Here is a 13238-nt window from a genome sequence, read left to right as displayed (position 1 = left end):
TGTTAGAATTCTTCTCTGAAGTAGTTTATAATTTTATATATGAATACTCTAGGGAAAAAAATAAAAAAATAAAAATACAAACAAACAAACATTTTGCCACGACCGTGGCAATAAATACTTTTGGCAACCATCGAGCCTGTGACAAATTTTTATTTATTTATTTTGACAATTGAACTAATTCAAATAAAAAAAACAATGTCTTGCCACGACATGATCGTGGCTAAATATTCATTCTCTTGTAGTGGGGGCAAAAGTCGTGGCAACAAACTTCTTTCCACACCCTTTTTTGCCTCGAGCGAGGCAAAAAGTGTTTTCGTGGCAAAACACATGTTGCCATGAATTTTGGACTTTTCGCCACCACAACTGGCCACGACAAAAAATCATATTTTTAGTAGTGACCACAACACATCCAAGTCAACTGAGTTTGTCCGTGATTTTTTTGGTCAAGACAAATGAAAAGACTTTAATGCCCTTTTCTAGGTATAATTACATAAATACCCTGTGACTTTGGCAAAGACAAAATTAGAATTCAAATCATCTAGGACACATGTCATGATCTTGAAAACTCTATCCGACGGCTACCACCAATCCTTATCAAATGACATCCACACCCTTAACATTATGAAATTACATAATTACCCTCACAGTTGTATGCTAGGAGAAAACCAACCATAAAAGGGCAATGAAGTCTTTTTATGTGGTAGTGGTGTATGGCTTGGAGAAGATAATGCTACAGTGATGGTAGTAGTGTAATTTCATAATGTTAAGGGTGTGGATGTCATTTGATAAGGATTGGTGGTAGCTGTCGAATAGAGGTCACAAGATCATGACATGTGTCCTAGATGATTTGGATTTCAATTTTGTCTTTGTCAAAGTCACAGGATATTTATGTAATTATACCTAGAAAAAGGCATTAGAGTCTTTTCATTTGTCATGACTAAAAACATTACGGTCAAACTCAGTTGACTTGGATGTGTTGTGGTCTTGGAGGGATAAACCTCTAGATGAAATAACTGGGAGGGGGGTAAAACTAATTGGCCTAAGTTATTGGGGATGTAAACCTCTAGATGAAAGAACTAGGAGTAAAATTAATTGGCCTAAGTTCTGGGGGAGTAAAGCTAGAAAACTATTAAAAGGGCAAAAAACAATGAAGTCTTTTTACATGCATTATGCATTGACCAAAAAGATAACAGTCAAGTATGGTTGACTTAGATGTGGTGTGGTCTTGGGGGAATAAACCTCTAGATGAAATAACTGAGGGTAAAACTAATTGACCTAAGTTTTAGAAGAGTAAAACTAGAAAACTGTAAAATGAAAGACAATCATCACTATGTATAACAAGTAGCATTTCTAAAGCAGTAGCATTTCAAATAAATTATATGTTTAGTCGGTAATGGGATAGTGTCAATTCCTATTGTATAACAAGTTATATATGGTAGATTAAATTGGCGCTTTTGTGAGGAAAGTTACAGTTCACATCTTTCACTCTACAGCTTCGGGGCATGTTTCAGAAATCAGAACCCCTATTGTGTAAACATGCATTTTCCTGAACTGGACTATTGGTTTCATTTACCACCTTATATTTTTCTATACTAGCTACCAAGATATATTCCTAAGAACACATATCTCTTTTGACTTGATAAATCTCTTGCACCAATCAAATTGGCGTGAGAAATTACTTATTTATCACACTGCATATTTGCTAGAAAGCTTTTTTGGGAAATTTGTCAAGTTTTCCATTCTCTACTAAATAAATTAACAAACTAATAAACAAAACTTCGAAGTTAAAACAAAGTTTTCTTCTTGCTTGGAAGTCCTGATATTCATGGGGTCAGGGCCGGCTCTGGGGCAAGGCCATCTAGGCAGCCGCCTAGGGCCCCCACAGTTAGGTCAAGAAAAAAGGCCCCTAGATAAACAATAAACACTTGTATGTTACATACCTCCAAGCCAGCCCAAGCCAATACTTACATGGTCCAAGCCCAATAATTGAATAATCTATTCATGTATTAGATTATAAGCCCAACGATCTACATGGTCCAAGCTCAAAAACTAAATCATCACTCGTTCAATTCTTAAAAATGGAGAGGAATGCATACGCTGGAATGAAAAAAATGCAAAGTTCTAACCCAACGGGGCCAAGGCAAAAACTGAATGCTGATGATATTACAAGTTTACACCGAAAACCAAATTAAAGGTTTTGTAATTGAATAGGCCCTATATTTTGTGCTCGCTTTGGGCCCCAAGGAACTCAGAGCCGGCCTTGCATGGGGTGGAAAATAATAATCTCAGGATATCTCAACAATCTCTACCTCCTTCCAAAATTTAAGTTATCCCCAGCTATGCTAAACCAATCGGTCTACAGATTTAAGCCATCCAAAAGGCTATCACAGCTTCCAAATTACAGGTAAGAATGTAGCAATGAGATGATCATCCATATATGGTGACCCCTTTGTCTATAGATGCTCCTATTACACATACTGCAACGTACTAGTAGGATTTTGTAAAACGAATCTGGAGAATGGATTTGGAAAGTATGTAAACCACCATCAACGAAATTTATCCCAATGCAAGTTACGACTGAGCAGTTTTAGAGTTAAATAATGATCAGCAGCTCATGAGTACTACCTAATGTAAGTAATAATATATGTAACTAGTAAAGTTGGTAAAACGTCTAGGTGATGATACCAGAGGTCTGGGGTCCTGCCGCACTAATGAGTTACTGACCTAGTTTAAATTAAAAACAGGCTTTGCCAATAAAAAAAACTAAACAAAACAAAAAAACTAAACGGTTATATAGCTTTTAAAGATAACTGGAATCAAACATATAATTAGTTGGAAACTTGGGATGTTCCAATAAATCCAATTTGGACCAGTACACTAGGGGTGTGCATGGGTACCCATTTACCCAAACTGGAACCAGAACTGGAACCATTTATAGCGGTTTTGGGTCATAAAATATTAGACTCGTTTAAAGTGGGTCTTCAATAACAGACCCGATAAAGAACTGAAACCGTTAGAACCGAATAGTAAAAAACTGATGGGTGACTAAACCGAAACTGGAACCGATTAGTTTGATTTTGATATATATAATTTAGTATTATATTACACTAAATAAAGACAAACCCAAACATTATTATTATATATAGTATATATTTGTTAGGTGTAAAATTATACTAAATATATATAACATTTAGCATAATAGTGAATGTGTGTTATTAAATGCATCTTTTATAATATTACATTAAATATGTGTATTATAAATATTAATAATAATGTTTACGTGTCTACGTCTATACGTATAATCATATATTATGAATTAACTAATGCACTGTCTATATTAACTAATGCTTGAACGCAGTGGCGGAGCCAGTAATTTATTCCAGAGTGAGCTGATTAGCACTACAAATTTTTCAGCGCAAATTCAATTAAAACGTATATGCGTTTTTTTTGTTTTCTCTTAAGTTTAATATTTGTGAGTCTATCGTTTTATTTTATTTATTTTATTTGTTTTTTTAATACTGTTATACAAACAACAATTTTTTTGTAGTGTATGTTATCAATTACAAAATCATATTATAGCTTAGGTAACAAAATTTTAAATTTGGAAGTATTAGATCAAAACTCGCATCTACTGTACTTCCTAGGAGTAACTGTCACGCTCCGATTTTTTTTTTTTATAGAATCCAAATCGACAATAAATAGATTTTACTTTATTTCTGCGTCATTCCTACAAATCTTAAAGCGTGAGCTAAACTTAGCGTACAATTTCTGGTCTAGCAATATCTCAATACAATACGTATACGCTCTTCATGCTCCTCCATAGTAAAATGAGTCCACGAGATATCTTTAAGTAGAGTAATTAATAATTGTAAAGAAGATCTTTTCCTTTTATTTTTTTTCCTTGTTGGCTTTTATTTTTATTTTTATTATTACTCTAGTAAATGGGTTGGATAGTTAGTATGCTTGAGTGTGATCGGTCAAAATGAAATAAGGCCCGAATATGATTTAATGCTATGTGGGCCAGAAGGAATTACATTCTAGTAGGGTCTATGAACTTTTAACAGTTGTATGGGTTGAAGACTTGATATATATGGGCGTAAGACATGGGCTGCCCAACTTAAGACTTGATTTAAAAAGAAAGATGATGTCATCATCTTCCTCACTGGGAAAATGAGGCACGATCAGGTTCAGGTCTGCCAACTCAACTCTCCCTCATTCACTAGCTCTTGTTTTTTCTTGTTTTAAACATGTTTTCTTACATCACTAAAAGAGATGTTGGTCTTTCTTTTTTGTCACTGACCAAGCAAAAGTTTGTAGTGAAGTATATATATTTTGTTAAGGAAATTTGAGGGTGCGCCAGGGTGTACCCTGGGACCCCCCTGGCTCCGCCACTGCTTGAACGTGTACATGTTTGATATATTATATGTATATATATTAGATAACGAATACGTGTAATACTAACTAACAATTGTGGTACATGTGGTATTTATTCTATATATGACGCATTACGTATAATATAATATACATATGTTCGATTTAAAATATACACATGCGTATAATGTATGAGAATGTATTTAAAATTTTTAGATAACTTTCAAATATTATTATTGAATTTAGGACCATTATTTCTTATGAGAGGACAAAAATATCGATGACAAGTGTTATAGTCGCCGTAAACCAACTTTTATATCGGTTATATAATTAAAATTAATAATTTTAGTAATAAAAATATATAACCTGATAAAGAACCGAAATTAGAACCGGAACCGACTTAATTAATGGGTATGGGTCTGGATTTTCAAAATATAAAAAAAATCCGAAAGAACCGAATCCAATAGGAACAGCTAAAAATAGACCCAAAACCAAAACCGAGAAGAACCGACCTATGAACACTCCTACAGTACACCAAAGTCCATATCTTGGTTAGCCTATGAACCCAAAATAGGCAACCCAAGAATTAGCCGCGTACAACACGTACTAATTAAGTCATGGAAGTGACTACTTATTCTTCACAATCAATACAAAATGCCATTTTCTTTTTAAGTCATTCAAATAAACACTGTATGTTATCAACCAAGTAAGGCATGCGTGTGAATCACATCAATCTTTTTCTTAAAAAAAATCAATTCTCATAATGACTGAAATCTAATTCTTTTTTGAAAAAGAGGAGATGGCTCGAACTCACAACCACCTATTTGAATCTTCAAACCAAGGACCAAAATATCGATATCGGTTAATATATCGGTGTATCCAAAAACCGATATATATTAGATATATCTATTTTTTTGTGACCAGTCTAAACTATTTAAAATATTGAAAATATCAGATATATCGGAAATATCAGAAATATATTGAAAATATATTGAAAATAGCAGATTTATATTAAAAATGGTCAAAAAGTCAAACGATATATATCGTAAATATCATATATATCGATTATCTCGGCGATATAAAATTTTATATCGGAAATTCCGATATATATCAGAGAAAAAAAGATTTTATATTCAGTGGATATATATCGGAAATGTCGATGTCGGTGTACCAAAATACCAATATATATTGGGTATATCGGTGATATTTTGGTCCATGCTTCAAACGTAATTGTGTAAGAACAAAACCGATCATTAATACTCAAAATGGGCCAACCTCAACTCTCAACTCTCAGGTTACCCTCCAACTCGAACTCACTTGCATCTTCTCCACTTAAATGATACAATTTCCTTGATCAGTTTTAAAAAACGGTTGAATCAAATCTTCAAAAGAAATTACGGTTGAATCAAATCTTCAAAAGAAATTGTGCAAGAATAATACAGCATATCTGTAGGGGTCATATTCGTGACATGGGACATCAGAGGCGGCGAATGGGCCTTATGCCGTATAGTGAAGGGAAACCCGTGGCAGTGCATATGAGCCGCGGTAGCATAACCGGAGAACGCCGCCAGAAGGAGGGGTCATGCGGGACAGTCCGCGAATATGGATAGTGGCGAGCCGTTCTAAGGGACGCGGTATGTCAACCACCTACGGCGAATCATACAAGGGACACAGCCGGGACCATGGGAAGGAGAGGGAACCAAAAGGAGGCAGAATAGCAAAGAGGCATATGGGAGCACCATAGCAAAACAGCAGAGGATAAGGAGACAGTAGGACGGTTAGGGGTCGTGGGACAGGAATGAGGATCATGGGAGAGGGGAGCATGGGGTGGTTGGGGAGAGTGGAGGCGGTTAGGAGATAGGAAGAGATAAAAAGAAAAGGAGGGGTAGTAGAAGAGAGGAGGAGGGAGGGGAAAAACCAGAGAGAGAGAGAGAGAAGGAGATCATTAATCTTAAAGGTTGTAATATTGGAGGAGACATTTTGGCGCCGTCTGTGGGGAACCGTAGGAGAAAATGGCCACAATAGCAAAAAGAGGAGTAGGAAGACCTAAGAAAGGAGCAGTTAGAGAAACTGTTAAGGGAGTAGAGAGCGCTGAGATGGAAGGGGTATGAGAGGAAGAATTATCAGATGTGGCGGCAGACGCCACCAGACTTCTGCAAGAAGAGGTAGTTAGGTTAAGAAATGAAAATGACGAGTTGAGGAAGGACAGGGAGACTACACGGGGGGAAACAGAGCTGGGGGATCCTAGGGGGAGTGAAGCAGAGGGGGAGAATGTGGAGTACCCGCTACCGGACGTTGAACCAACGGCGGGTATCACTTTGGAGGTAGTTCAGGCTATGATCGAGAAAGATAGGGAAGTGAACCGTGTGGCAGATAAAGTGAGCCAAAGTGCGGCTCAGAAGGAGGTAGCGAGCCTCAGTAAAAATCCGCTAGCAGATTCAATATGGAATTCTGAAGTACCTAAGAGGTTCTCCCAGCCCAGATTTGAACGGTACGATGGGAAAGGAGACCCAACTGATCATTTGCACCATTTTCGGCAGCAAATGCCATTATGGCAGGAGAGTAAGTATGATGGGCTCCGCTGTATGATGTTCCCGGCCAGCCTTAAAGGAGGCGCCTCGGACTGGTATTACCGGTTGGCTTCGCGGAGCATCAAAGTGTTTGAAGAACTGGAGCGCGCATTTATCGATCACTTCATTCACCAGAAGAGAAGGGTGGTTGATATCGCGGCTTTGTTCAATATTAAACAAAGGTCCGCAGAATCGTTAAGGGAATTTTTATGTAGATTCAAGGAGGAGACGCTAAGAGTGGAAAATTTGGAGGAACATACGACGGTCATAGCTTTCCAGCACGGTTTGAGGTCGGGAACGAGAGTCCATGAGTCGGTTTCCAAAATCGAGATTACTACTTTGCACGCACTATATCCGAAAGTAGAAAAGTACATACGATATGAAGATATAATGCAGAGAACTGCAAAGGAACAGAAGAAATCGGGAAAGGCAGTGCAAGAGGTTGAGAGGGATGATCGAAAGGGTAAACGAAAGATAGAGGACAAGGAGAGGGGGTCTTACAGAGGGGAGAACCGAGGTCCGGAGAGGACAGGAGATCGGGGCAGAAGGGACATGCGAGAGAGGAAGTCATACCGTGAATTAGAACAGACACCTCTTAGCAGACCTTTAGAGGAAATCTTGCCTCTGATTAAGGGGAACCAGTATTATGAGGGGCCGCGGAGTATCCCAAGGGAGATTGAAGGGAAACCATTTTCCGAATATCATCAAGTCAGAAACCATCTTACAAATGAATGTTATGCCTTTGAAATGGCTAGTAGAAAGGATGATTGAAAAGGGAATGCTCAGAGAGTTTGTCGCCGAGGTTCACCAAGCTGAGAGAGTGCCAGCCCCGGCTAGAATTTTGGGTACCATCAATGTCATTTTTAGTGGGGAGACGCTGGGTAGGAGGGCACACAGGGATAAAATAAGAAGGGCAGCAAGTCTGCAACAGGTGAATGAGGTGATGAGCGTACCGCGGTTAGTAAGTGGAGCCGCGATGGTTGACGGGAGCATAATGTTTACCCCGAAGGATTTAGAGTCGGTAATTTCGCCGCACGAGGATGCCTTGGTAATTACCATAGCAATGGGAAATTACCTGGTTCGAAGGGTGTTGGTAGATTGTGGCAGTTCAGTGGATTTATTGTTTAAAGGGGCCATGGAGGAGATGAACATTCACAGAAACCAATTGAAGGCTCCGCAAACCAATCTTTATGGGTTCAACGGTAGTATGACAGAGCCCGTCGGGGAGTTGACGCTCCCTGTGACAACAGGTCCGGCGACTCTATTCACAAGGTTCATGGTGGTGGACACTGGCTCACAGTATAATGCAATTCTAGGAAGAAAATGGATTCATGAAATGAAGGCCATTCCATCGACATATTACCAGGTGATCCGCTTTTCCACGAATGGGGGAACGTATGAAATCAAGGGGGATCAAGTAGCCGCGCAGAGCATACAGCAGGTAACGGTGAAGAGTCTGGTCCAAGGAACAAAAGGAGAGGGGCCGTCTCATGAACAAGGCGCGGCGTAGCAATTATAGGAAGCGGCAGAGACAAAAGGGTACCAGCCGCCATTGGGTCCGAAAACGTTGGATATGGTTGAAGTAGTTAACCTGGGGGTAGGAGACGATGAGAAATTTACATCCGTGGGGACCGACTTGCAAGAAGAATGGAAAGGTAAACTTGCGCAGTTTTTAACTGAAAATTCAGATGTGTTTGCGTGGGTGATAGAGGATATCACAGGTTTAGATCCAGAGTTTGCATGTCATCATCTGCACATGAATGAGGGTGCGAAGCCAGTTCGCCAAAAGATGAGAAGCATACGTCCAAAGTATACGGAGGCGATTCGGGAGGAGGTTATTCGACTGAAAGGGGCGGGGATAATAAGGGAGCTAGAGGTAGAATACACGGAATGGTTGTCCAACGTGGTCGCAGTTACGAAAAAGAATGGCAAAGTCAGAATGTGCGTGGACTTTACGGACGTGAACAAGGAGTGTCCGAAAGATTGTTACCCTATGCCGCGGGTAGATGAACTAGTGGACCGAACAGCAGTTTTCAAAGTGTTTTCTTTCATGGACGCGTCCATGGGATACAATCAGGTCGCCATGTACGGCCCAGATTAGGAAAAGACCACGTTCGTGGTAGAGGGGGGCACCTACTGTTACACCAGGATGCCCTTTGGTTTAAAAAATGCTGGAGCAACATTTCAACGGGTAGGAGAAAAAATGTTTCAAGGGAAGATTCAGAAGGGGATGGAGATATATATTGATGATATGGTGGAAAAGAGCATGTCGGAAGACGAACACTTGGAAGGTCTTCAGGAGACTTTTCACATACTACAAAGGCACAAGTACCGGCTCAATCGAAGTGTACCTTTGGGGTAGCGTCCGGGAAGTTCTTGGGTTACATAGTAACACACTGCGGTATAGAGGCAAATCCAGAACAAATTAGATCACTGATAGAAATGCCGTCCGCAAAATGTGAAAGAGGTACAAAGTTTAGCGGGAAGAGTCGCGACACTTAATCGGTTTATTTCTAAATCTTCGGACAAATGTCGACCGCTGTTTCGATTGTTGGGGAAAACGCAAGATTTCTAATGGACCGCGGAGTGTGAGGGAGCCTTCCAGGAGTTGAAGAGTTATTTAGGTAAGGCACCACTTTTGTCGCGGCCGGAACAAGGGGAAAAACTGTATTTGTATCTAGGGGTTTCGGAGTACGCGGTGAGCTCGGTCTTGGTGCGAGTCGTTGAAAAGATAGAAAAACCTGTTTACTTTCAGAGTAAGACCATGCTAGAAGCGGAAACCCGATACAGCAGAATTGAGAAATACGCTTTGGCACTAGTGTTCTCAGCACTAAAGTTGAAACCTTATTTCGAAGCTCATTCCGTGGTGGTAATAACAAACCTGCCCCTCAAGCAGGCATTAAGGGCGGAGAAGTCGGGGAAGAATCTATCCATATATTTTGAAGTGGGCGGAATCGTAATGCTTTCGGTTGCTATGAAATCTGATACCAAACCGGAACCGCGTAGAAAGAAAAAGCACAAGCAATGGCAGAGGTTTTAGCGAGTTCGGTGAGGACCCAGCGTGGGGAGAGGAAATGGTCATGGATCGTGAAGGAACTTAACCACGACCCATTGGATCCATGGGATCGCGGAATGGGTGGAGAATTTTCGATGGCTGGTAATAATGGCTCTATAGATACAAGAACGGAATAGGCGTCGTCCTGGGGACTCCTGAGAACAATAGGCTGGAATTATCGATGAAACTGGGATTTGCGGCTTCCAATAATGAGTCTGAGTACGAAGCGGTGATAGCAGGTTTGGGAATGGCAAACGATTTAGGTGTGAGTGAACTGTCTGTTTACTCGGATTCTAACCTAGTGGTGTGTCAAGTGAATGGAGGATTCGTGGCTCGCTGCCCAAGGATGGCGAGATACTTGGAGGTCTTGCAAAGGAAAGCACGTAAGTTCAAGACGATTAAGTTTGCACATTTGAATCGCGGTGAGAACAGACATGCCGATGCATTGGCATATGTCGCGGCGGTATTTCCAGGGACGGAGGGAAGATCTATTGAAGTAAGGGTATTGAGCAAGCCTAGTACCACAGAAGAGGAGAATATTTGCCTTATCGCTGATATGGATCAAAGTTGGATAACACCCATCAAAGCTTTCTTAATGGGGGTGGAGGTAGAAGACAAACAGGAAAGGCGTAGAATGGAACAGACGAGTCAAAGCTACACTTTACTCGATGGGGATCTGTATAGGAAAAGTTTTAGCAGACCAATGTTAAAATGCATAGGACCGCCGCAAGTTAAAGAGGTTTTGGCTGAGGTGCATGAAGGCGACTGTGGAAGTCATTCAGCGGGGCGCACGACCACACACCGATTGATCTCCCAGGGGTATTTTTGGCCGCACATGAAAAGGGATGCATTAGGATATGCCAAAAGGTGTGAAAAATGTCAAAGATTTGCACCGCTGATACATGCTCCAGCTGAACCACTGCACAGTGTGTTTAGTTCGTGGCCATTCGCCATGTGGGCGATGGATATAGTAGGGCCCCTGCCAATGGCAAAGGGAAGAGGAGATTTATGTTAGCAGCAACCGATTATTTTACAAAGTGGGTGGAAGGAGTGGCACTGCAACAAGTCAAGGAAGAAAATGTGAACAAGTTTCTGTGGGAGAATATAATTTGTAGGTTTGGATTGCCACATACAATCATCGCGGACAATGGAACACAGTTTACTGGGGGAAAGGTACGAAAGTTCCTTCAGGCGTTTAGAGTGAAGCAGGGGTTCTCAGCCCCCTACAATCTGGAGGGGAATGGACAGGCAGAGGCTTCGAACAAAATCATAATGGATAATCTTAAGAGAAAGCTGGAGGAGCGGAAAGGAGCATGGGCTGACCAGTTGCATCATGTGCTATGGGCTTACCGCACAACACCACGAACATCTACAAATGAGTCACCATTCTCAATGGCGTATGGAGTGGAAGCCGTGATACCGGTGGAAATGATAGAGAAAACGACAAGAACCAGTGCAGTGGAATCAGGCAAAAATGAAGGAGTTTTGACCACGGAGTTGAACTTCATAGAGGAAAAAAGAGAAAGGGCGCGCATTCGCCTGGAAGAATATCATCGGAAGTTACAGAGACAGTATGATAAAAGGATGAGGCTGCGAACTTTCAATGTGGGGGATCGGGTGTTGCGACGGGTTACGCCAGCCACCAGGAAGGAGAATGACGGCAAACTGGGGCCCAACTGGGAGGGACCATATGTCGTGACGGAAAAGGGAACTTCTGGGACTTATAAGCTATAGACTTCAGCAGGGAACAAGATTGATAAACCATGAAACATAAGAATGTTGAAAATTTATCATAGTGAAAGCCTTGTTTAGTTTTCAAGTGCGATACGAGAGTCAGGGTGTAATGTCTGGTGCAGTGATGTTTATATCCATGAATAAAACAAGCATTTCTCCTATATGTAGTAGGTATGGAAAGATGAATTTTTTTGACAATTGAACTCCAAATCAAGATGGGGGCAAGCTGAGTTGCCCCCACCAGGCTTCATAGCCATCCACTGATAGCGAGGGGGAGGAGCCCTTTGCGGACTATATGTCCGAATCAACTGAGTGGCAAGCTGAGTTACCTCCACCAGGCTTCACAGCCCTCCAAAGAATGGGGAGGAGCCCTTCGCGGACTATATATCCGAATCAACTTGGGGGGCAAGCCGGAAGTTGCCCCACCCAGGCTTCACGACCATCCAGAGCGGGGGGGAGGAGCTTCGCGGACTATATGTCCGAATCAACTTGGGGGCAAGCTGAGTTGCCCCACCAGGCTTCACAGCCATCCAGAAAGCGGGGGGGAGGAGCCCTTCGCGGACTATATGTCCGAATCAACTTGAGGGGGGCAAGCCGAAGTTGCCCACCCGGGCTTCACGACCCATCCGGATCGGGGAGGAGCCCTTCGCGGACTATATGTCCAAATCAACTTGGGGGGGGGCAGCCGAAGTTGCCCCTCCAAGCTTCACTATATGGCCGGCTGTTAAGGAGGGGAGGAACCCTTCGGACTATATGTCCGAATCAATTAATGGGCAAGCTGGGTTACCCCACCAGGCTTCACAGCCATCCAGGAAAAATGGGGGGAAGACTCCCTTCGCGGACTATACATCCGAATCAACTTGGGGGCAAGCTAAGTTGCCCCCACCAGGCTTCACAGCCATCCAGATAGAGGTCAAATCACCATTAAAAATTTTGTTTGGAGCACAAGGCTTCACAGCTAATATAGAGCAGTGGAGGTAATACCGTCGCGGATTGTGCATATGAATAAAAGGCGTAGTTTGGTACTGAGAGGAGAGGGGAAAGTGAAAAACAAAACACTTCCAAACGACACACTGCAATGTTGAAAAGACAGATTGCTTTTGATTAAGTACCTGCTGGGCCAACCCAGAAAACAGGTATAACACCAAGTATACTACCAAGTACCAATAAGTTTACTCCAACATTACAATAGTACGAAGAACAGGTATAACACCAAGTATACTACCAAGCACCAATAAGTTCACAGCTGCCCATCAACCCCATCTGGCTGAGAAGATACCTCAGCCCCTTCCACTGCGGGGTTAGGATCTACATCTGCCTCAAAAGGAGAGGTAACCGCGCTAGACGTAACAGCGGCTGGCATTGGAGCAGCAATCTCGGTAACAACAGGAGAAGGAGATTCGTGGTGTGCCTCTGAGGGGGGATCAACAGGAGTTGGGGCTACGAACGGAAGGGGAAGCAGACGACCAGCCGCGGCAAGTCCCTCAAGTTGGCTCTTCAGCTCACGA

At 41.9% G+C, this 13238-nt stretch overlaps 1 protein-coding gene across 1 annotated transcript; it reads left to right on the top strand.

The window, feature by feature from the left end:
• The first annotated feature begins 7719 nt into the window (after positions 1-7719).
• LOC147495407 (uncharacterized) lies at positions 7720-8451 on the top strand. The gene has a single exon (XM_086568371.1). The coding sequence runs from the start codon at positions 7720-7722 to the stop codon at positions 8449-8451; it is 732 nt and encodes a 243-aa protein (XP_086424497.1).
• Positions 8452-13238: the final 4787 nt, after the last annotated feature.

This window comes from Coptis chinensis, chromosome 6 (assembly GCF_015680905.1).
Source record: "Coptis chinensis isolate HL-2020 chromosome 6, ASM1568090v1, whole genome shotgun sequence".
In the NCBI taxonomy this organism is placed as follows: domain Eukaryota; kingdom Viridiplantae; phylum Streptophyta; class Magnoliopsida; order Ranunculales; family Ranunculaceae; genus Coptis; species Coptis chinensis.
This window is presented reverse-complemented; position numbering and strand designations above follow the sequence as displayed.

What these genes read in the sequence shown, in the direction of transcription:
- LOC147495407 (XM_086568371.1), top strand. Translation starts at nt 7,720, where the DNA reads ATGCTCAGAGAGTTTGTCGCCGAGGTTCACCAAGCTGAGAGAGTGCCA.